Here is a 25588-nt window from a genome sequence, read left to right as displayed (position 1 = left end):
GTTTGGGCATTTTAGGTTGACATCATTTTTCTCTGTGTGTCAATGTCATTCTCATTTTAAAACAGAGCTGTGTTAATTAGAATTAGCTGTCATCAGTAACAGGGTTTGTCTTCAACCAGCTGTCGTGTGGCCATGCGTGAGACAAGGTGCTGTCGTATATTGATTTTGTGAAGCGCCTAATAAACAACCGTTGCCCGCGATGCTGTCACACTAAAGCTGCATCCCGAATTGAACTGTAAGGGGCATTTCTTGGCCGTCATAATTTATTCACTTGATCCAGAATGATAAGGATGGATATTAGTTTATGATTCACCTGAAGAAGACGTTTTCCGGAAGACAGCTCACAGTTACAGTGCCCTAATCCTCTGACGAGAGGGCAATCCATACTGACTGTCCGCTGTCGATGAGCGCATGGCTTTGTTTGGTTAATGATAACCGACGGCACGCCACCTATTGCGTCGACCTATTGTTACATATGCTGGACATGCTAGGAAAGTGGATGGTGAAACTGTCCATGTTTCACTGCCAGTTGCTGATAGAGTTGTGAGGGATTGTCAAGGTGTCAAACTGTGATCATGTCCACAATTCCTGGTCCATTTGGGCTGTCGCACCTGATTTACCTTAACGAGGAGGGAGTTATAGGAAATGTGTGTATTCAGGCGTCACAGCTTGAACTGTCACCGTCAAAACATTCCGGCTGGTCCCATGCTTGCTGTTGCTGCTGCTGCTGCGGTGATTTTAATTTCTGGAAGTCTCGGAGCGCCAAAAAAATTACCAGGAGGCTGTCTGAGGTATGCGGAATATTCATTTGTCACGCTAACCTTGTCCCTTTGTAGACGCTTCTATTTACCTTTTTCAGGTATTAAGCCATCGTGGACTTGGGTCGTTATGTAACGCCGACTGTCAACACCTACGTGATGTTGTGAGAAAAGCTTGAAAGGCTCATCTCACACGGCCAAAGAGTGTGTTCGTTTGCTCAAATGCTCGCTTTCTTGTTAGTGATCTTAGTGGTCAAAAAGTCAGGTGCTTGTACTGGAGTGCATGTTGAAAATACTTCTATGTAAGGGTATGGTTTAGAGTTGTTTTGTTATTCTGTTGGTATTGACTTAAATCATGATGATCTTGTTTTGAATTTATTCAGTTTATATCTATAGCAACATGGCTTTATTAAGTGTGGTTTTGGGTCACACTGACTTTGCGGAGATCCTTTTGGGAAAAATATCACAAAAACTATAAAAGAACATTTTGTATTGTTGACGGCACGTTGATGCATAGTCATGTTCCAATTTTGAAACTTATTTCATGTTCCATACAAATGCGGAATGTTTGTGATGAAATTGTAGGAAAAATGGTATAAACAGCCAGAAAAATGTCATGTACATATTTAACAAATGCTGACCAATTCACTGGGATTCAGACATTTCAATGCATTTGTGGATGGATTGTATATTGATCTTTGATGTGCTGCTTAGTAATGGCAAATCACACAGCGGGATGCTCTGGCTTATATCAAGAGTCAGACGCAAATGTTTATCTGTATTGATTGGCTGGTACTAGGGGATGTTGGTGATTTTGATGGTATCACTGATATATATATTGCTTTGTTCTTGATCTGTGTGGATCTAGATGATCAAGGCATAAATCTGTACCTCAGAAATCAGTCTCTTTTGCCATTATTTTAAAAAGAGGTTTGAGTTTAAGAATTGTTTTGGATTGCATGTAATTTGGTGACGCTGAATTTTCACTGAATCATTAGAATGCAATTGTGTAGAAACTAGTCCTTATTTAGAATCTGTATTATTCTTGTGTGTTAATCATGTTAAGGCCAGACCAATTTTATTTCTTGTTTTACGGATCTGCCGGTCTTATTTTTTCAAGAATAAGAAGAAGAAAAACATTTTTTGCCCGCTCCAAAAATAAAAGCCTCATGTTTTTATTGGCAAAGAATGTAAACTTACAAAAAAAGGTTTTTGATTGTTTTTTCCCCTATATACACTTCATAACTAACCAAAAATAAAATACTTTTAGTATGCAAAAGGAATATTACTTTGACTGATGATTTTTATTTTTTATTTTTTCCCCTCCTGCCTTTAGGTTTTCTGAGTACATAAATCTGTAAAACAAGACATAAAATTGGTCTGGCCTAAAGAGATTTAAAATTATGTTGTAAAAGCATCACCATAAGCGGTACAAGCCCAGGATTGATTCATATATTATCTGGTTACAGTTCATGCATTATCTTGTTAAGTGTTATCAATACATATTATCTATTTATTAGTGTTATCAATGTGTATTATCCATGTATTTCAACAAGTTTTCATCTTGTCATAACATACTTAAAGATTTCGAGTGTCTGTTTGTTTGAATACAGTAAATAATGTGAGGCGAGTATAGCCGTGAAGGTCCGGCTTAGAATGAACCTTCAGTAACCCATGATTGTCGTAAGAGGCGACTAACAGGATCGGGTGGTCAGGCTCGCTGGCTTGGTTGACACATGTCATCGGTTCCCAATTGTGTAGATCAATGCTCATGCTGTTGATCTCTGGATTGTCTGGTCTAGACGCGATTATTTACAGACCGCCGCCATAAAGCTGGAATATTGCTGAGTGCGGTGTAAAACTAAACTCACTCACTCACTCATTATCCATTTGAGTGTTGTAGATAGTAAGTTCACCCACTGTGGTTGAATTTGACAGATTCATTTTGTTAAACTGCTAGACTAACATAGTTTGTGTTGTAATTTTTCTTCCCGACTTCAGTGTATGTCTTAGAGCTGTGCAATATGACCGGTTTACCGGTATTCACCGGTTCAGACATGAAAACGATACGTATTGCGATACTTTGATCGAAAACCGGTATTTTGACATGCATTCAGAAAACTTCGTAACACCCGGAAATCTACGGATATTTCCTTGTTTCATTTGTGCCAAATATTATATACATTTTTATTTTGTCATGATTTTGATCAAGCATAGTGAGTTTGTGTTCATGCTTAATAAATCAAGCATCAACTCGATTATAAGTAGTTTTTTTGTTTAAAACTACTTCTTGCATTATATAGCAATACATATCGCAATATATGCTTTCGCATCGCAATATATCGCAATATGAAAATTCTCTGCAATACCCACCCCTAGTATGTCTAGCTACACCTGCCTATGTTCACAGTACTTTTGATTAAATTAGATAAAGTATTTTAATTTATGGTCCAGGGCCCACTTGCACAAAGCGATCTAAGCGCTACGAATGTCGTAAGTCTGTGTTGAAGTATGGGAGTTATGGTCATGGTAGTACTGAAGTCGCTTGTGCAGCTGGAGGACAAGTGAGCTATACTGGCCTCACATCATTTACTGTATTCAAACAAACAGACACTCTAAATCTTTAAGTATGTTATGACAAGATGAAAAGTTGTTGAAATACATGATGGGGTTATGAGAGTTGTTCATACTAGTGACAAAGGTATCACAGAAATAACAGTACTAGTGTTATGGTTACAGCAGTGCACAAAGGATGTTCACTGAAATATTACATATGAAAGGCCACATCATATCTATTTGTTACTTAGCTTCGGTAGCCTAGTGGTTAAAGCGTTCGTTCGTTACGCCAAAGATCCGGGTTCGATTCCCAATATGGGTACAAAGTGTGAAGCCTATTTCTGGTGTCCCTTGCCGTGATATTGCTGGAATATTGCTAAAAGCGGCGTAAAACTAAACTCACACTCTCAACTCTTGGATTTTGCTTGGGATGACTAGAAGCAAGAGTATGTTAGGGATGGTTCTAGAGGAAGGGGGGTCCTTGAATTTGACATTTGGGGAGTGTTATTAGGAAACAGATGACCTTCACACCTCTAATAAAAGAAAGTGATTCTGGCATCTCCTGCGGAGATTAAGCAATATTAAACAAAAAAACAGCCTTCAACATATCAGAATTGGATTGTTACAGTGAGATAGCCTAGTGGTATATGCATTCAATTGTTATGATAATGATCAGGGTTCCAGTCCCCACAATGTGTGAGGCTTGTATCTGACGGCATGCAGCAGTGATATTGTTTGATTATTGCTAAAAGTGATGCTAAATGTTCTTTCCATCACATTGTCCACTTTTCACGTTTGTCAAGGATAGTTAGTCAAGCCCTAGAGCTGATGAAACTCTGACCTTGACAATCATTTAACATGTCACACCCAGTCATAAGCATCGTAATTCATGCTGATTATCAGATACCTGTTTACATAGTATTGACACTGTGTGTACATACTGGACAAGGAGTGGTGTTGTTGCTTGTAGGAAATCACTTAGGTTTAACCTACTTCGCATGTTAGAACTTTTTGAATGCTGACAGTTCATTGAGAAGTGTATACAATTGAGACAGGTATGTGTTTGCCTATGGCCTGCCTGCTATTTGCACTTTATGCATGTGTGATTGAGTAACTGGGTAGGGAAACAGGAAGTGGGAGAGTTATGACTTCTTTCAATTAATGATTTAAAAGAATGTCAGTTTGAAAACTTTATCACTACAAATTCCAACAGTGATTTTCTTCTTTGAGAGGCATTTGAGAAATTGTAAAGATGAAGGAAAACCAAGTTCTATGGATAGTGAACTCCTTTATTGCAATGAGTGCGTCGTTTCGGTGTAGGTAATAACACCGTTATCATCACTTGCTTGTTTTCCGTCAACAGTGGACCCGTGAAGATCTGGGGTAGAATAGGTCTTCAGCAACCCATGTGCTTGCCATAAAAGGCGACTATGCTTGTCGTAAGAGGCGACTAACGGGATCTGGTGGTCAGGCTCGCTGACTTGGTTGACACATGTCATCGGTTCCCAATTGCGCAGATCGATGCTCATGCTGTTGATCACTGGATTGTCTGGTCCAGACTCGATCATTTACAGACTGCCGCCATATAGCTTGGATATTGTTGAGTGCGGCGTAAAACTAAACTCACTCACTCACTCACTCACTCACTCACTCAGTCAACAGTGATTTTGTTTTGTTTTGTGTTGTTAGATATCTGTGATTGTGGCCATTATGAACCAATTTTATGACTATATTTGACCTGAAGATGTTGATTCCAAGCTGAAGATGTGTTAAGAATACAGTGGAATTGGTTTATAATGGCCATGCTGTACCAGGGCTCCATTTAGTGCTTTGTTACTTGCACTGGTGCAACTCAATATCACAAAGTGCAAACTAGTTATTAGTCAAAAGTGCACCATGTGCAAGTCAATTTTTTGAGAAATAAATCAATAACAAATCTAAGTATGTCAGTTCATTTTTCTTCAAAACTTTAAATAGCTATGGAACCGAAAAATTGCCATTTATAGACACTTCTCGGCTATGACAGCTCTTGTAAACAGGGATCAGCTGCGTATCTGTGTTGCTATGATTTCATGGGTACTACGTCACGGAAATATGTTTATTTGCACCAAAACCTCTGACGTTTTAGCACACTACATTGCAACTGGAATTTGGCTTGTGCAACTAGGTTTTTATCTAAGGTTGCACCTGGTGAAAGTAGGTTAACTTTCCTTAAATCGAGCCCTGTGTACATTCCCTAACATACTTGCTTCAGTGGAAATACAGCCTCGTCTGTACTAGTGTATCAACATTCCCCATGTGACTTCATGCCTGTGTCTGTTACACCACCAGGGGGCGTTATGTCATTGTTTCAGTAGATGGTTATTCTTCTAATAGCAATGCGTTGCGTTGAGTTGAGTTGGGTTTTATGTCACTTCGGCATAATTCCAGCTATATTGTGACGAGACCAAGTCTGAATTCATACATATTTTAAATACAAAGTCCAAAAGATTTCTTTATTTTTTTGGTTAAAAACACATATATATTCATTACATTATTATTTGCATGCAGAAAATGTCGTAGCACCAAATGCAGCGAGCAATGGCTTCATGACCCACATGGTAGGAATTGGTCAGTGCCCTTCCTCTCTGGTGATAAGGTTTTAAAACCTTTACACGCAAGACTGGTGTTATGAACATTTTTGGTCAGCTTTAGGTACTTAAATTAAAACTCATTGATGTTCAAAATGCCTACTGATCTCAGTCTTCAGGTGCGACATTTTGTTACTGGGTATAATGTACTGATTGAAATACTGAAAAAACTCCAAGTTATAATCTCACTTGGCCACTAAACTGTTGTATTAGCCTTAGGCTGAAGCCATCAGGTAGCTTGGAACCCTCTGAGTAGCTCTTGAAGTCATGCATTGATACGCTGTAGTTCCTTCTGTCTTTCAAGTAGATCACAGTAATCAGCCAGGCAATACTGGAGTGGAGATTTACATGACAATAACTGAGAATTGAGAGTTTGGCTTTTAATATTGAAGGCTCGGCCTGGTTTTGATGTCATTGCACAAAATTGTTAATGCTTTTCTAATCATGGAATACATAATGCATAAAAATCCTGTCAACATTATCATGGCAGTCATAACATTGTCATTTTCGGATGATTTCATTTTTATCAGGCTGCATCCAATCCTGGTGTCTCATGACATAGTGTTTCTGGAATCTTGCTAACAGTGGTGTAAAAACATACTCACTCACTCACTCCGAACAGCGGGTGAACAGCTGGCAGAAACGTATATAGGAGTCTAAACCCAATGGGTATATTTTATCAGATTTATGAGTGAAGTTATTACAACTGTTTGCAGTAGGCATTCAGTTTTACAACATGTTATTCATAAACATTGTCACTTTTAAGTGATTGAACTCAGAACAGTTGAATCCTGGGATGCAATAAATCTTGAAGTTAACATTTGGATTGTCACAAGGCCTACTATATATTCATGCTTAATTTCGATCACAGCTGATGTTTCATGATGCCTTACTTAATCTTTGCCAAATATGTTGAATCCAAACCTTTTTGGAATAAAAACGTTTAGCATATTTTACTCTGTAATGGCTGTCTGAAAGAGTTTCTTCCCTTTAATGTGCCAGGATCCTGTGACCATGGATTTGAATCCCAGATTCACCAGTGTAATGATCATTGTTTTTTCAGCATTAATATGTTCTGATAGGGTTAACTGAAGGGGTAAATATCCAATGTGTACATCCTCTAAGCTTTCTACCTACGTTAAGATGTCTCCAAAATACTGCAGTATCTAACCAAAGTCTCTTTTCTCACCATGAAGCTAAAAGAAATTTTGCTAAACTAACTGTGGACTAGTAGGTCAAGACACTGGAATATAGGCCTGAATATCGCATTCAGGTCTCATGTGTTGTCTCGCAGATATTACTTCGGATAAGGATCCATTATTCTGGTGAAATTCAAGCGGAAGTTATGTTTGTATCCAATGAATATTCAGTGCCCTGTCTGCCCCTGGAAACACTGAAACATTGCCATGTTAGAGGCGACAACTTGAGAATGAGTGTTTTACTGAACATATTAGTTGACAAAATGTAAAAAACATGATCAATGTTATCATCATTGTAAGCCTCAATCCTCAATCTGAAGCCTATGAGCGTTATACTGATTAAAGTTATCCAACTCAATCTAGTGGAAAGGTTTACTGGGTTTTATTATCAACTTGATAAATGGATCTCGCGATGTGCCTATGGCAAGTAAGATGTGAAAATATCACTGGTTTGTTCAAAACTGTTTGTTTTTTTAAGTTTTGTTTTCTTAATTTTAAAGTTATTTTGACATTGCGTTTTGATTTTGAACCCAAACATGTAAGTTATGCTTGAAGCGTCTTCATCTCTATTGGACCTGCTGACAGTATAATACAAGCCATCTTCGTTATTTCTGTTTTAACATGAATTTGAAACTTGGAAACTTTTATTGACATTTGCTGCTGACCTGGTGCCAATTTATTGGCTTCTTAACTGGTCTATATAAATAACTGAATTATACACAAGGGGAATTCAACTGTGGTGTCTATTTCTGCACAGGCTAGATATTGTTTAAGATAAATTGTGTCATGGATTGGTTATTTTTTCCCCTTTTTGCCATCATGTAATGTTTGTTCAAGAATAAGCATTGTTTCCAAAATATTTACCTGATTGAACAGCATTCTCTCTACAAAGGAACTATAGATTGGATGCTTAGCAATGATGTTTTTTCTGAGAGTACAGCATCCGACATAAGCTTGTGTTAAATACCCTCTGTCTGATACGAGATTATTTATGGTCGTTTATCTCTTCCAATGGACCAATTAATGTCTTTTGGAAAACAGCTTCATGTTCCATCCTATGACGTTCAAAGAAAATACCACAAATAACGTGTAAACTTTTCAACGGTTACATGTCAACACAATCCACGCTAGTCTTACCCTGACACAAGGAATATTATGTTTACGACTCATGCCACTTCTGCAACAATTGAACAGAAAGAGAAGCAGCTTTTTATGCCTTCACCTGTAATGTTGCGAGCGGTGTGGGCGAACACTACCCACTTTCATGCATCAGAGCACAATACTACAACCAATGAATGAAATCTGCGTGACAATAGCGAGCCTGTCAACACCACTGAAGGGTGAATGATGGATGGAAACAACCTAGAGGAGTGAAAACTACACTCCTCACATGTGTGGGTATTGGTTAGGTAATTCATCCTCCGAAGACTCTGCTCTTTGCCACACTGAAGGATAAGCTGTTAATTTTCAAGGTATTGTCGGCATTTATTAATCTTTCTAAAGTGTTACGATAAACATATCCTTTAGTAGTGGGATCTATGTGTGTATTCTATGTAGAACCGATATATTGGTTCCTGAGGCTATTTGATTATATCTTCTGCTATGGCAGCCATATTGTATTTCTGACTAGTTTCCAGCACAGGTGTGTAGTTGATTACCACGGTATTGACAAGGTCAGCAGTTTTTATGACATATGACATCAGTCAGATCACTGAAACGTAACAGCAAACCAATGACACCCTCATAGACAATTGTGGCTATTTTGACACGATGACTATGGTAGTTTGGGCACACAAATATTCAGCCATTGTGGATGTCGTTCAAGATTTCATGGTAAGTATCAATTGTTCAAATTCCTTTTGTATCTCACTGTGGACCTACTTTTCACAGAAATAGGATAACATGAAAATGTATTCAATAATAATTCAGTTGCTTGAGAAAGATAGTCTGTCATCTCTCCTTCAGTTTGATCTCCAGTATTTGGCTTCTATATTTGGCTAACATCCTGGTAGTCCCCAGAACTCCATTGACATAAAGCATGCATTATTCCCAGTTACAGAATAGGTAACATGGGTACAATGTGTGAAGCCTGGTGTCCCCCACCATGATATTGCTGGAATATTGCTAAAAGTGGCATAAAACTAAAACTCACTCGCTCACTTTGTAATAGAGTTACTCTTGTCATGTTAATTTGTTTGGTTACAGACATTTGATTCAGTTACTTTTCTTAAGTTTTGACTAATGACATGCTGAAAGTGATTTATCTTGATTATTAAGTAATGCAGAGACCACATACCGATATATGGTCTCTGAGTAATGTTTTAAGATAAGATTGTATAACAGTCATCAACTTGAGTGGAATCTCAGTATATTTTCCTGAACTATTTGTAGAAACCATATGCAATATTATAACAAGTGTTATTTTCGGATTTGATTTCTGATTTTAAGAGAATTCCGTAGACAGATGGTGTTGAAGACAAGTTACAGTGGGAAATGTGTCTGCTTTTTATGTGTTTTATGCTGTAGAAATCACCATTTTTGGTAGGAACATAGCCAATTTGTTGTAGGTGATTGAGACCAGGACATTACTGTCTTGTCTTCAGCCATGTGCAAACAAACCAGTCTTGCTTCTTTCTCCACTTCCTTTAACCTTTACAGTGCACTGGTCAAGAAGCATGGTTTGTATTGACCAACTTTGACCACTTCTGTGGCCAGGGGAATCAAGTATGTTTTGAAAGGAACCTGAAACCAACGATCTGATGGTGTCCATTGATCTAGATATTTGGGAAATAAGGTCTTGAATGTCTGTGATTTCTAGCAGTTTGAAATAACCTCCGGCCACTGTTTGTTATCATTGAGTCTTTAAGGATGATTTTCCTTTTTGAATAGACTCTGATGAGTGTTTGAATAAAACTAGATTGCAGGAGCTATAGGGCATGATATGGGATCTGTGTCTACCCTTGTTGGGGTAAGGGAGAAAGAGGCTTCTCAATAACATGATCACTCAAGCCTCTTGAGGACTTAGCAAGCTAACAGTTATCACTATCACCATGAATTTGTTTGAAAACTCACAGATGGGTGTGCTTCGTTGAAGGAATTCTTTTGTTGCTTATATGAATATTTGCTCATACACGTGTTTACTTTTGGGATACTGGTAGTAATGTTGCATTATGAGTTGTTTCCCTTTGTTGTGTTAGGATTGGAAAAAAGCACCATCATCATCATCATCATCATCATCATCTTCATACTAACATTTGGATACTATCAAAAACCTATTTGTCCATTAATTACAGACCATGTCAGGGGTTGAAATAACTTTAAAATTGCTAGTGTACTCCGGTACAGTAGCACATGTAAAATCACTTGCCCTGATAATTTTTCCACTATACCAGCTGTTTTCTTTTTGATTTTTTACATAAAAAACATAATTAACATTGGAAAGTCAACTGGACACCGGTACAGTGTGATATACAAATTTGCTTGCCCGACAGAAAAAAAACACTGGACTCGGGCATCGGGCAACTGGTTATTTCCACCCCTGCATGTTATATTGCTGTACTGTTGGTTTTTTGGTTTAAATATTTCCTTAAAAAACTCTCCTATGTGTGTTCAGTGTTGACTCTTTTCCCAATTTCATGTTCCAGTTAATAATAACTGCTGAAAGGTTCCATGAATAGCTTATAGCAAGTACACTAAGTGTGATATTGAGCACACTGGTTTAATTTGTTATCAGAGATCAAGAAGTAGTGAACACACTTAGCTAAATTGTCGGTGAAACTAACACAAGTTATTAAACCATTACATACATGCCCCTTAGTCTGTAATGACGCATTATTAGAACAAATATCTTTAGTGTGATCAAGAAAATATGGACTGTCATGCACATTTTCAGTGCTGGGTGCATGTACAGATCACAGACTGGTTCTGAAGTTGGTCATGGAACGAGTGAAACACTTAAAATTGCAAATGTGGCGTTTCAAGTGGTAGTTTGGTATTTTTCCTGGGCTTGAAAAAGCTTTATCCCCAGTCATGCCAGTAATTTTGTTATTGACCTACTGAGCATTCCATAATTTCTGAATGTTTTTCTGCCAGTGTTGCTGAGTGTTAGAATTCATAAACGTTACAAATAATTAAAGTCTGACTTGCCTAAAAAATAATCACAACGGCTAGGAGTTCATTGTTTAGGAGTAACTTTAATCCTGTGGACAGCATTATCAAACCGTAAAATAGAAAATTGTCATTGAAATTCTCCAGAAACAAAACTGGGCCAAATCTTGTGATTCACTCTTCAAACAGCCACTGCTCAGGACAAAGAAATAATTAATTTCCTAAAATCCCAGAACAAAATGTGGACTTAAGCTCTGGGGAGTGTCAAGTGTGATGCCGATTCCCGCATCTCCATGCTGAGGCCAACTCCGTGAAGTAATTCCTTTCCTAAATGCCATCATCATGCCCTTTGTTCTAGTGCCTTGTCACAGACACTGTTCCGATATGGCCCCCAGCGATGTGTAATAATTTGAAAGGGATTTGCATCCACTGTCAATGGGATTTATGCATCAGAGAAAGTGCCTTTCCATCGGTCCAGGACATTAGTCGAAGCATTGCCCAATACTGGATTTTGCCAAGACATCTGGCAGGTTTTTCCATTGCCGCCACTCTTTGGAATTTTGGTAAAGTTTGGAACCTGATTGGATAGTGGAATGTAATGGGAGCAGATCAATAAGGACAAAAGGGGAAACATCTCTTGATTGTAAAGATAATTATTTCATTGGGTCAAGGAAGTGAGGCTCTGCCTCTGTAATTAGACATCGTGTTTAATGTCCATTGTTTGGAGCCAGCTTTCGGTGTCGGATTATGTGTTTGATGAGAGTTTCCTGAAATGATGAATGTTCAGTGCCAAGCCAGGCTTGACATGTCGTGTCCGGTGAGAAGGATATTGTCCTCAAAACATACTAGTAATTATTTTTTGCTGTTGAAAACATTTACCATTTCCTAGTTTGAATGGTTTGAATGTTGCTGTGACGTAAAATTAGCATTCTGTATACACTTTTGTTGTTATTTCATGAGGATGCCATTTTTATAAATGATTTTTTAAACATTACTGAAAATGAATGTAGATATTCAATTTTCAGAATGTTAATGTAAATCAATTATTCTTATTTCCTTGCCTTGGTAAATAAAGATATCTGTTAGTACAATGTCCACACAACAAATCTATAAATCTGAGTGCTCATTTTCAATTTATTTGCGTCAATTCCATGAGAAAAAAAGATAGGATGGCATTTGTATCTCCTGTCTCACCAGCCTGATAATTATCTACTTGGACAGTACAGTGCTACACAGATTGTTATACTTCATTACCCAGGAAGTAATTATGACTGTACTCAAAACCCAAGTCCTCCTCCAGATCTCATCATCTGCAGTGTCCGTATATGGGCTGTCTCTCCTCATCACTGGAAATGTCAACTAAAGAAAGCGTCGGAGACAAAAGTACTATCGCTAATAATAGTAATGAAGAGACCATGAAATGAACATGAAATGAACATGAAATGAACGTGAAATACACATGACGCTGACATGCTTAAGTGTTATTGTAGGCTAGCAAGCATAAAATGAGTATTGTACATTTCCAGGTTATTGCTTCCGCCAGCAATAACTTTCTGCTATTAAATGTAATACTTGCAGAACTGTTCTTGTTTGGTGAATCAACATCACCACACCCAGTCATTCCATCCATATGCCTTCTTCAATATAATGAGATGTGAAGCCCATTTCTGGTGTTCCCCCTGCCGTGATGTAGCTTGAATATTGCTAAAAGCGGCGTAAAACCAAACTCAGTCAGTCAGTCAGTCAGTCAGTCAATATAATGAGAAGTAGAATTTAATGGAATTGGTAAAATTCAAGAAACTTTGGCAGTGATAATAGACTGATGAATACAGAACATCGTCTGGGGAAATTATTGTCTGTGGATTAAACTTAGTTTCTTTTGGATTGATAAAATTTCACTTGCTCTGTCAGTTACCGAATTATCATTTGCTTGAATTTAATCACTCAAAGGCAAATGTAAGAAACATATTTCTGGTATGTGCATCTAATGGGATATGAAGGCATCCTCCTAGTATAGTCTTTCAAGATAGTGAATAACATGTTTTAAAGTACATCAGCTCATAAGTATTTCCATGTACTACTATTTCTGTATTAGTTAGGGGTGGGTATTGCAGAGAATTTTCATATTGCGATATATTTGATGCGAAAGCATGTATTGCGATATGTATTGCAATATATTGCATGAAGTATTTTTAAACAAAAAACTACTTATAATCGAGTTAATTCTTGATTTATAGAGCAAAAACACAACAAAATCACTAGGCTTGATTAAGCTTTAATAACAACTTATAATCATGATAAAAGAAAAATGTGAATAATATTTGGCACAAATGAAACAAGGACATATCCGAAGATTTCTGAGTGTTACGAAGTTTTCCGAATGCAAATCAAAATACCGGTTTTCGATCAGCGTATCGCAATACGTATCGTTTTCATGTCTGAACCCGTAAATACTGGTAAACTGGTTATATTGCGCAGCCCTTAGCTATTAGTAATGAGTGAGTGAGTGAGTGAGTTTAGTTTTACGCCGCACTCAGCAATATTCCAGCTATATGGCGGCGGTCTGTAAATGATCGAGTCTGGACCAGACAATCCAGTGATCAACAGCATGAGCATCGATCTGCGCAATTGGGAACCGATGACATGTGTCAACCAAGTCAGCGAAACTGACCACCCGATCCCGTTAGTCGCCTCTTACGACAAGATAGTCGCCTTTTTATGGCAAGCACATGGGTTGCTGAAGACCTATTCTACCCCGGATCTTCACGGGTCCTATTAGTAATGAGAAAGTGATACCACGTCTTTGTGACATCATGGTAACTAATGAGATCACAGTCCTGTGACATCACAGTCCTGTGCAAGCATTGTGATGTAATTTAATTGCTGGAGTATCTCTAGGAAAGGTGTACACCTCACACAAGTGATATCTCTTGTAGGTGACAGTTTAGGATGATAAAGTGAGTGGTTTCTGGACATATTTTCCGGAAGTTTGTTTTCCTATAAACCCTTGGAATTGTCATTTCATCAGGTTATATACCATGAACGTAAGCACGTTCGTGACAAATAACATGTTGACTTTAATACTTGATGTCAAACACGTCATGTTATGATATTGTTGTAGAACATGTACCGTGGTTGTTGACTAAAGGTCTGTTTAGGGCCCCAGACTGGCTCTCTGTATGCAGCAAGAGGTGTGATGTCTAGAGGCTTGGTGTGAATAGGTTTGTATTGACCTAAACACTTCACACTGATGTCCTTTGGACAGCCATGTTGTGTCTCCCCTTCACAGGGATGTTAGACAGTCAACGCTATAGATGTATGTAGACTTGCATAAGTCTCCTATTATTAGTTTAGTTTATCCTGGAATTATATATAACACGTTATATTTTCTGATTACACTTTCTCATTAAAGTACAGATTCTAGTATATTTTTCCTTATCCTGACTCATGCTCTTTTGCTTGTCCCCTTCCTCTTGCGAACATAGTGGAACACTTGTATCTCCTTAATTGAAGCTCCCTTCAATGTAAAATCACTAATTGGTACTCACCCACGAGTTACCTCCCCTGCCGTAAGCGCGGGAACAGGTGTCGCCACCCTCTGGCCTCATGCTTCACTCTCTCCTTCTTCGCCCAGTGAGCAGGATGTGAGAGCGCCTGTGTCTCCTTACACACTATATCCTTTGGTTTTTCTTAGTTAGTTACCTTTTATAGTTTACTATAAAGGTATAGCTAGTATCCTTCAGTTATTTGCGTTAATAATTAATCGTATTTCTACTGTTTATTCACGTGAGTTCGTGATTGTTCAGCTAGTTTTACATTGATGAAAAACTGTACTATTTGTAGATTACGTTTTTCCGCTGCGGATCCGCATGTGGTATGCCCTAGTTGTACTACGCCTTGTGCGTTTGACTCCACGCTTGCAGTTACTGCATAAATTTAACCAATTCTGCCTTTGATAAATACCATCTTTGCGTCTTGAGACGTGTTGCAGATAGGTCACGCAAACTAGGTGTAGACATGGCCGATACGTCGGATTGCCCATCCAGTCAACTGCTGTCGAAGTGATCCCCTCCGTCTGGTGTTCTGCTTGAGACCCCATCGGAAGAGGGATCGGGGATGCAGTCCGTCACCTCTAAGAAGCGACCGGCCTCTCCAGACATCCAGTCATCGCAGACAAAGTCCAAGAGGGCCTCAACGTCTTCTCAACGCGACTTCGTACCCTTCAGGGCAGCCGTCTTCCTCCAAAGGGAAATCTACGAAGTCATCGAGAACTTTCTCAGGCGAGATCGTTCCAGCAGCAGAATTGGGCCTCTACGATGACCAGCCGATCATCATACCCGACATACGCCACAAGAAGCGACCAGTGACAGCGACAGTGACGCCAGCAGAGATCAACAAGCAGCCTGATGCCTCTACACTGATGTCAGACGAGATCGCTGAGGGCCCCACCGCTAACACAGCAGAAAGGGCACCATCTACTACGCCGCAGATCATCCCAAACGATCTTATGAAACAGATCATGATTATGATGGAAGGCCACTATAGACTGGAGAAGCAGCCATCCCAGGGTCCGAAGCCAGCGGCGAAGGCTCCAACGTAGACAGCACCCCAGGGCACCATCTGTCAACGTAGCAGCCACGACAATGCAGCCTTCGCCGAAGGAAGTCACAGACCACCTTGACGAAGGACCCAGATGTACAGCCTTCGCCAAGGCCTTCGGCGGCGGAAGAATCATCACCTTCTTCGGCGTCATACTCAGATATGGAATCTGATCACCAGACCACACGCAAGCCTTCGCTGCGAAGGTCATATCATCGTTCCCCAGGACCGGACGCTACTAAGCTTCGCTGGCGTCAGCTGAAGGACACCTGAACCCAGATCGTCTTCATCTAAAAGATCAGCAAGGGACTACACAAGAGCTTCGCGAAGCTATCAGTCCCCTCATAGATCGCCAAGAAGGTCAACCTATCGATATAGATCACCAAGACGATCACCTCGCCGATCACCACGTCGATCACCTCACAGGTCTGCACATAAGCCTACAACTAGATCTCCACAAGCGTCAAACGATATAGAGATAGAGCCACACAGCCCTACATCAGAAGAGCAACAACCTCTTATCTATGATGATGGAATGGAAGATGATGGAGGAATTATTTTCTCAGATGCAGAGATAAGATATTGGATGGTCAATAATCTAGATCTCTCATCACCTTCCAAGAGTGGCAATAAGGCGCAGACTTATCTGATGAAAGAAGATGACGCAGATGCTATTACACTACCCCCAATCGACCCGATTGCGGCGGTACCTCAGAACCTAGATACAGCATTTAACAAAGCCACAAAGGTTCAGACGCCACATCTGCCAAATTTCAGCGCCAAGAAGTTCTCCACGCATAATATGGAACCCTTCTTCAAAGCACAAGACATCGATGAGAACTATAAGCTGATCTCCGATGCCAAGAACAAGTACTACAAGATTGATGATCGGAAATTGGTTCAGATAGAAACCATGACGAGGCGTATGTTCTTCGGTCTAAATAGATCTAGAACAATAAATGAGACACTTATCTCCAGATTTCGGAACACGACCTCTGAAGATGACAGAATGATTTACTCGGCCCTACTGATGCAAAAGAAGGACCAGCAGTTTTTAACAGATCATCTGACGTCTGTCTCAGCAGCACTGACCTTAGCTCGTCGTCAAGGCCTCCTAGCTTCCTGCAACTGGGGTGAGAACTTTACAGCTCCACTATATACAGCCCCGTGGTCTTCCCCATCCATATTTGACGGAGGAATAGACACAGTCTCCAAAGAAGTCACCAAGGATTCTAGAGAAGTCCTGATGATTAAATCGATGGACACGCTAGCCAGTGTCATTCGACAGACTTCACAAAGATACTCAGGGAGATCTAAATTCACGGGCCTACAAAGAGCTAGAGACAGGAAGATTGCCAGTTCCAGGGGAAGAGATTCTTTCGTCACCATATGGCAACTATAGAGGAGGGTCAGGACGAGGCAGGACACCCAGAGGTTCCCGCAGCAACTATAAACGCTGAAAGACAGGTTCGAACGACTGGAGTCTTCCACCCCAGCCGCTCCAGTACAACCGTCACAAGTGGGTGGACGTCTTCAACTACACTGGGAAAACTGGGGAATACTTCAAGACACCTATGTCTCCAACATTCTTCAACGCGGATTTCGTATCCCACTACAGGCCAAGCCTCCACTAACAGTCAACCCTCACAAGTTCGAGGTAGAGGCACAACAACTACTAAAGTTAAGAGAGGCGGTTACATTACTCCTAACCAAGCAGGCCATAGAAGTAATAGAGCAAGGAAACATCGAACCAGGTTTCTACTCCCCAGTTTTCCTAGTACCCAAGAAGAACTCCAAGGAGAAATACAGACTCATTTACAACATGAGCTTCTTCAACAAGACTTACTTAAACAAACCACCCAGGTTCACTATGCTACATCTACCGCAGCTACGGCAGATGATTCGCCCCATGGACTACATGGGCAGTATAGATCTACAAGATGCTTATCTGCACATCCCAATACATCCCGAATCCAGGAAATACCTTCGGTTTACGCTAGACGGGTTACATTACCAGTGGAAAGTACTCCCATTCGAATAGCATCAGCCCCATGGTTATTCACGAGGATAACGAAACCGATTGTTATCTATCTACATCGTCAAGGGCTACGCAGTGCGTTCTTCCTCGACGACGGGATACAGGTAGATCAAGATCCACAGCATCTCAAACTACAGTTAAACTACATCATAAAGCTACTAACACAGCTGGGATGGTTAGTAAACTTACACAAGTCGGACCTAGTACCATCGCAAAGATCTGCAATTCCTAGGAATCCGATTTATCACCAATCTCAACCGTGATAGTCGCATTAGAAGACCGCTGGCTCAAGATCCAACAGATCATTCCACCAGCTCTAATGTCACCGCTACCACTTCGACAATGGCAGAGCTTACTAGGTCTTCTAACATCAGCCCAAGACTTGACAGTCATAGGCAGATTACAGTTACGTCCGTTACAGGTCTTCGTCAATACACATCTCGACGACCTACAACCATTCAGTCTACCGATACATCTCAGACCTCATCTATTATGGTGGACAAAGAAATCGAATGTCTGCGAAGGGATTTGTTTAGCAGAGCAGGAATTCAAAACCCATCTATATGTAGACGCTGCCGCCCAAGGTTGGGGAGCTCATCTCTCCAACCGACGGCATCAGGGTTATGGACTCAGCTAGAAAGCAAACTCCACATAAACGCATTAGAGATGAAAGCTGTAATCAACGCCATAAGACATTGGAGCAACATTCTACAGAATGCGCACCTGATGATACATACCGACAACTCGACAGTGGCGTTTTATGTGAACAGACAAGGCTCAACGAGATCGCCGAACCTTTTGAATTTAACCTTTCAACTGTTCGAATTAATCCAAGATCTAAATCTACATGTCAAAGCATGCCACATTCCCCGAGCCAGGAATATACTAGCAGACACACTCTCTCGCCACATCTACCGTCACGACAGAATGGATGCTCAATACAGAGATATTTGCACAGATAATCAAGCAAATAGGAGCCGCTAGTAGATCTATTCGCCACAAGGTTCAACAATCAACTACCGACATTCGTGTCACCAGTGCCAGACCCACAAGCATGGGCAACAGACGCTCTAAGCATTTCATGGAAGGCCTCAATGCGCACGCTGCTTCCGCTTCAGCAATAATACCTCTAGTATTACAGAAAATCAACCAAACGCAGAGCCTACAACTCACTTTGGTCGCTTCTATTGGTCGTGGCAGAACGTGGTTTCCGCCTTTAATACAAGATATCGGTCAACCGGCACTAGAACTACCCAAGCGCCAAAAAACCTGTTAATACATCCTCACACCAAACAGGTGCACAGAAACCCAGAAGTATTCAAACTTCACGATGGACTGTATTAAAATGTGTTTAAACAAGAGAGGATATTCTACCAGGGCGGCAAAAGCGGTCACGCTTTGCCTTTACGATACTCAACGCGTAACTTGTAATGCGATGACAAGTGGCAAAGTTTCAAAATTATGCAACAAACAAGGGTTTTACAGCGAGAGATGCTACGCATCCTCAAGTGGCAGACTATTTGTGTTACTTACGCAAAACAAACATTTAAAAGGCTCGACATTGTCAACATATCTTGCCGCTTTAGTTCTGTGATTTCTATGAGAACGGGTGTTAAATTAACAAGAACACCAGAGTTACTGGCCTTACTACGTGCTTTCCGATTGAGGACCAAAAGCGAAATTCCACTTCCAGCTTGGGATCTGAATGTAGTTTTACGACACCTCACAAGTGAGGATTACGAACCATTGAATCGACAACGCTTGAATTTCTCTCACAGAAAACAGTCTTCCTGTTATCGCTAGCCACGGCAGCCAGAATATCTGAAATTCATGCTCTAGATTATGAGAGGATACAGTTTGATGAAAATCAAAAGACAGCACCTGGGATTAAGATGGGATTTCATCGCTAAAAATCAACTACCAGGTCAACCAGACAGGTTATTTCACATCCCTGCGCTTATCCTCAATTCTTGGATCTCAAGATACATTGGACTTATCTCTATGCCCAGTACGAGCTCTCATAATCTATTTACGCCGTTTCCAAAACAAGGCTAAGATCGCCAGAAGATTGTTCATCCGTTATCGCCACAAATCAGACAGAAGTCTCTCGCACCACCATATCAATATGGATAAGAACTGTCATTTTATCGCGCCTATAAGGCAGCAGGACTGACCCTCCAACAGCATCAAATCCTCATGAAATCAGGGCATTGGCATCCACCCTCGCCTTCATGGTAACTGTTCATTGAATACAATTATGGAAGGATGCTTTTGGAAATCTAACATGGTGTTTGCTAATCACTATCTCAGAGACATCACCACCGAGGACGCCTCTGGCATTCATCATTTCGGTCCTTTGGTCCTCGCTCAGCAATTGACAGTCCCTCGTAGGCGTTAATATTCACCCCCACGAGATTATTAGATATATGATACATATATTCACTAGCTTATAACTCCATGGAGTTCTAGGGCTATGTACATATTTAGCTTAGGTTATTCAACCTTAAGCTCATACTGAGTTATATTCAGTGTACAGCTACGTTAGAGTAGCAGTTTAGATATATATATTGATATATCAGTATATTAGTAAGGTAATACCCCACTTATAGTGTATATATCTATGGCTTATTATAAGGAAATATCCTAAGTCTCAATGCCTTATGAAGTTCCCGCAGGGGTTATTACAATATCACTTACTTAAATCACTAATTAATCCAAAGTATTCTGTTTACCCACCACCTCTCCGGTGGATTCTACAAGCAAAAGAGCATGAGTCAGGATAAGGAAAAATATGTAATTTTCTGAGTAAAATTGATATTTTATACTTATCCTGACTCATGAGGTTAGCCCTCCCATCCTCCCCACATAACACTTTGGATTTCCCTGTAAATTCAAGTGTTGGGCTCGCAAAATCAGGAGAGAGTGAAGCATGAGGCCAGAGGGTGGCGACACCTGTTCCCGCGCTTACGGCAGGGGAGGTAACTCGTGGGTGAGTACCAATTAGTGATTTTACATTGAAGGGAGCTTCAATTAAGGAGATACAAGTGTTCCACTATGTTCGCAAGAGGAAGGGGACAAGCAAAAGAGCATGAGTCAGGATAAGTATAAAATATCAATTTTACTCAGAAAATTACATTTTTGTTGGGTTAAGTTGTCATTAAGTTGTCCCTATTAATGACCGGTTTCCCATCATGAAGACCTGTCTATTGTAGGGAAAGAACTACTATACATCCATGGACTTATTGTACAGAAAATACCTTGAGACAGGCTAGTGTCGTGAGCTGAATCAATAATCTCCCTTAGTTTATCAGCATAACATCATGAATATTTCAGCTCAGACTCCTTGTCAAATTTCTTAGCCTTTGTCATATTTGTTGACTGGGACAAATTACTGAACTCTGAATGATAGTTGAATAATTTAGGAAGTGAATATTGGAAATGTAATAGAAGAGGGATTATGTATCTTCAGTTGCCATCCGTGAATCCTGGATCACACTATATGGTGTATGTTTATGGTATTTCATTTTGTGGACATTGTCAAGAATTTGGTTAGTTTTATGTTCCATGTATAGATATGGTCTTACTGGAAAGCTTGTTTTACCTCAGACCTGAATAGGTAAAGCAGCAATAATTGTATTTTCAAAATCTGTTTGGGGTGGGGGGTGGAATTTTTATTTGAGATCTGTGTGTTTTTAAATGTTGAGGAGCTTATTTTTGTCCAGTATTAACAGGTGCTCAATTACACATTTGTCAAAAGAAATAGAAAGAATGAACCATGCTGGACATGTTCATATGACCAAAACTAGTTTGTATTTAACAGTTTGTAGTTCAGTGTTTTAATGCAAATGGTAGTGAATTTTATTAAAAAATGTTAATCAATTTGACATCACAACTTCAGTACACACCATATGCATGAAAAGGCCTTTTTACAGTGCAATGGATTGTAAGTATTTTTTCAGTAAATAACATGTTTGAGTGTGTGTTTACAAAATACTCAGCCTCAAACATGCCAGTGAACTGGTTGCTTCCCAAGAGGTACACATGTTCTATGTCTTGTCCATTGGTTACATTGTTATGATGGTATTGGTGGTAGTGACAATTCCTGAAAAGTTACCTCCCTTGACTTACATCTTAAATGTATTGGTTTATGTTTGATGAAGTAGTTTCTGTTACCTTTGACTCAGCCTAATTGCTCATTCTATTAATTACCTAATTTGAATTGTGGGTGGTGCAGAAGCCATGTGGTTAAAGTGTTTGAATCCTGTTGATTTGACAATCACTGCAGGTACAGTGTGTGAAGCTTTGGTTGAAATACTGTGAAATCCAGGTCTTCAGTAACCCATGCTTGTCGTAAGAGGCGACTAACAGAATTAATGGTCAGGCTTGCTGACTTGGTTGACACATGTCATCGTATCCCAATTGCATAGATCAGTGCTCGTGCTGTTGATCACTGGATTGTCTGGTCCAGATTCGATTATTTAAAAAACAAAAACGAACATGAAATACTGCCGAAAGTGACATGAAGCCTTATTGACTTTTTAAGTAGACCAGATTTACTGACCACCCAGCTTTGGTTTATTTATCAATACTGTTATGTGTTGATGCCCAAGTGGAAACTACCGCCTCCGTGGTGTAGTGGGTAGAGCGTCCGCCCGGAGAGCGGAAGGTCGCGGGTTCGATCCCCGACCGCGTCATACCAAAAGACGTTAAAATATGGTACTTGTTGGTCCCTGCCTGGCGCTCGGCATTAATGGGTACAACAAGGACTGGTCGGCTCGGAGTCAGTATAATGTGTCTGAGTGGGGTATTCATGCTTAACTGCGGCGTGGTATCTCAGTGGGCTAGCACTATAAAACCAGCTTACATCTGGGCTAGTACAAGCAGCCGCACATACACATACACACGCATGCACGTCGTCATATGAGCGAAATATTGTCAAGCACGACGTTAAACTGAAATGTTAACTTATAGTGTAACCAACAAACAGCAGAGGAATGTTCTGTAATTAACAGTTGCAAACTAAAATTAAGTTCACATATCAACACTGCTTTATGACCATATATATATACAAACCCTTAATTAACCCTCATTGGGTGAAAATTGCAAAGCTTCAACTTTCTGGTCAAAGCAGCCATCTGCTGATGTTGTCATTTGAGCATATGATCTCCTCATGAGTGTCGCCATGTTCTCATCAGTACTTCAGCCATATCCATATGACCCAGAGACTCCGCCCCAAGGGTCATCGGGACAGGTATAATGGTTCTATTGTATTATTACTTCTAATACCACAAAGCCTTCCGCATATAGGCAGTTTCCCATTTGGGTGACAGTTGAAGAATAGTATGATGACCAATAAGAGCATTGTAGACCTGATGTAATTTCAGTCATGTCCAGTGACATTCCATGTTTATAATGCAAGATGTCAGCTCCTGGCAGTATGACAGGTTCCTGATGTAGGATCTGTGTTTGTCCGAGACTTTCGGTACCTGTATCCTAATACTGATGCATAACTGCCCATTGCTCCCCAACACCGCTCACAGAGACTGTGCTTGCTCAGTGCCATGGCCTCTTTAAACTGCTTCCAGTCAAGCTTGAACATGGTGAGGATGCATTGGAATTGAGTGAGTGCAGTTTTACACATTTCACAAATATATTATATTGGCTTCTCAATTGTTAATTCCTAGCCAGCAAACCAGTGGTTGATATTGTGAGTAAAGCAGTGCTTTGAATGACCTTGCCATCCCCAGAACCACCACTAAAATGGGAGAAAGGTGTTTTACAGTTGCAGCCCCAGCGTTGTGGAATGAACTTCCAGCTGAACTGAAAAGTGCAAAATCAAGGCATTCATTCCAAAAAAAATTTAAAACAAACCTATTCAGACAATATTTTAGCTTTGAATACCTCTAAACACAAACCCCTATTCAGCATCTTAGCTTTTAGTGTCTTTTTAAGCATCACTGTTTTTCATTGTGTAATGTTTCTGTAAAGCGCCACTGAGCAGGAAATAACCTGGATTTAAGGCGCTATACAAATAAATCGTCATTCATTCATTCAAGGTGCAATGTTTAGTCAGCAACTCATTGAACTTCATTTGCATCAACATGGTATGGTTGCTGGAGACACAGCCTTTCTGTTGCTCTAATGTTAGTGAATACAGCAGTAGTAATGTCATATTCCACTCTGAGGTGGTTCCTGTGAATAAGGGGCGGTGGGGTAGCCTAATGGTTAAAGCGTTGGCTCGTCACGCCGAAGACCCGGGTTCGAATCCCCACATGGGTGCAATGTGTGAAGCCCATTTCTGGTGTCCCCCGCCGTGATGTTGCTGGAATATTGCTAAAAGCGGCGTAAAACCAAACTCAGTCAGTCAGTCAGTCAGTCCTGTGAATAACTACAAAATTGCTGATACGGCATAAAATTATAACACACTGCCTTGAATGTTTTTTCTTTAGTTTTTACCTTACAGTCAAGAGTAACTTGTGATCAGTACCTGTTAAGTAAGTACCTCTGTTGAAGGTAACAGGAAAACTGTAGGAAGACTGTTAGTCTGTTTCACTAGTATGGTTAAAATGACATTAATTCTCCTTAGTTGTACCATACTGTGTGCTATGTAACCGTATACTCTCCATGGAGATGTAAATACAATTTGGGACATCGATTTTCATAAGTATGTATGCATTATGAGCATGCTTCTGTCCAAATGTGAATCACATACAATTTTGGATATCGATTGTCTCTATGTATGCGTTTTACACATGCCTATGCCAAAATGTTAATACAGTTTTGGATATCGATTGTTATAAGTATGTATGCAGTTGAACATACTTCTGTGGAATCAGAATGATTAATAGTGAACATGTTCAAAAGTAATTAAGTAAGTTATCAACTACAAATAACTATTAATATTATGAATAATAGATTAGAAGCTGAATCATTGCCCAGACATTACGAAACTGTTTAATGTCATGAAACCCTATACTGATGCTACTAGAGGTCTGTTGAAATTGGGGCGGTGGGGTAGCGTAGTGGTTAAAGCGTTCGTTCGTCACGCCCAAAACCCAGGTTCGATTCCCCACATGGGTACAATATGTGAAGCCCCTTTCTGGTGTCCCCTGCCGTGATATAGCTGGAAAATTGCTAAAAGCGGCATAAAACTAAACTCACTCACTCACTCACTGTTGAAAGCATACTCAATAATTCATGTCCACTTGGCATGTCTACATGATAAAGTGTGTGACGAGAAATAGAATTTTTTAGGAGATTATTTTTTTACCCCAGGCAAGACTGAAAACATGTGTCATGAAAACACTGACTGAGTATGAATCATTTTCCGATTACCTAACGACACTTACCATGACCTCATTTATGAGTAATACCTGGAAGTATATCAGTTACCTCATCACTGCCCAACTGCATGTTTAGCTCACATACATGGCGATATTGTAATATTGGCATATGTCGCCATAATTATCACTGAAAGGTTATCGTGTATTGGACATAATCAGTCATTGATTTATTGATCATGACAGACCCAATATACTGGAGTCAGACTGTGGAACGGATCTTGAGATTGCAGTGTCTAAGATATCTTTATTTTTTGTAAGGTGAGTTGACATTTTTAGATCCGTGTACCTAGGCTGTGTGAGGATCTGCTGGTCATAGTTTGAAACCCATTCAGATCCTTGGTGTGTCAGACTGGTTTGC

General features: G+C 40.0%; 1 protein-coding gene across 8 annotated transcripts in view; it reads left to right on the top strand.

Annotated features, from left to right (window-relative positions):
- The window catches only part of LOC124275391 (focal adhesion kinase 1-like), a 161447-nt gene that overhangs the window by 7249 nt on the left and 128610 nt on the right, over positions 1–25588 (top strand). For 2 of the 8 annotated variants that reach the window (XM_046710925.1, XM_046710929.1), the window contains exon 1: positions 488–791. The exons of 1 other annotated variant lie outside the window; for it this stretch is intronic. In XM_046710925.1, the coding sequence (XP_046566881.1) occupies positions 576–791 (216 nt within the window). In that variant the 5' untranslated portion in view covers positions 488–575. Of the gene's footprint in view, positions 1–483; positions 792–25362; positions 25489–25588 lie in introns of those variants that run through there. 5 more of the 8 variants (XM_046710924.1, XM_046710923.1, XM_046710926.1 and 2 more) reach the window with 5 other exon arrangements.

The sequence above is a fragment of the Haliotis rubra genome, unplaced genomic scaffold (genome assembly GCF_003918875.1).
Source record: "Haliotis rubra isolate DU_JTF1 unplaced genomic scaffold, ASM391887v1 Scf2, whole genome shotgun sequence".
Classification (NCBI taxonomy): domain Eukaryota; kingdom Metazoa; phylum Mollusca; class Gastropoda; order Lepetellida; family Haliotidae; genus Haliotis; species Haliotis rubra.
Note: the sequence above shows the minus strand (reverse complement) of the source record. Positions and strands in the feature narration are given on the sequence as shown.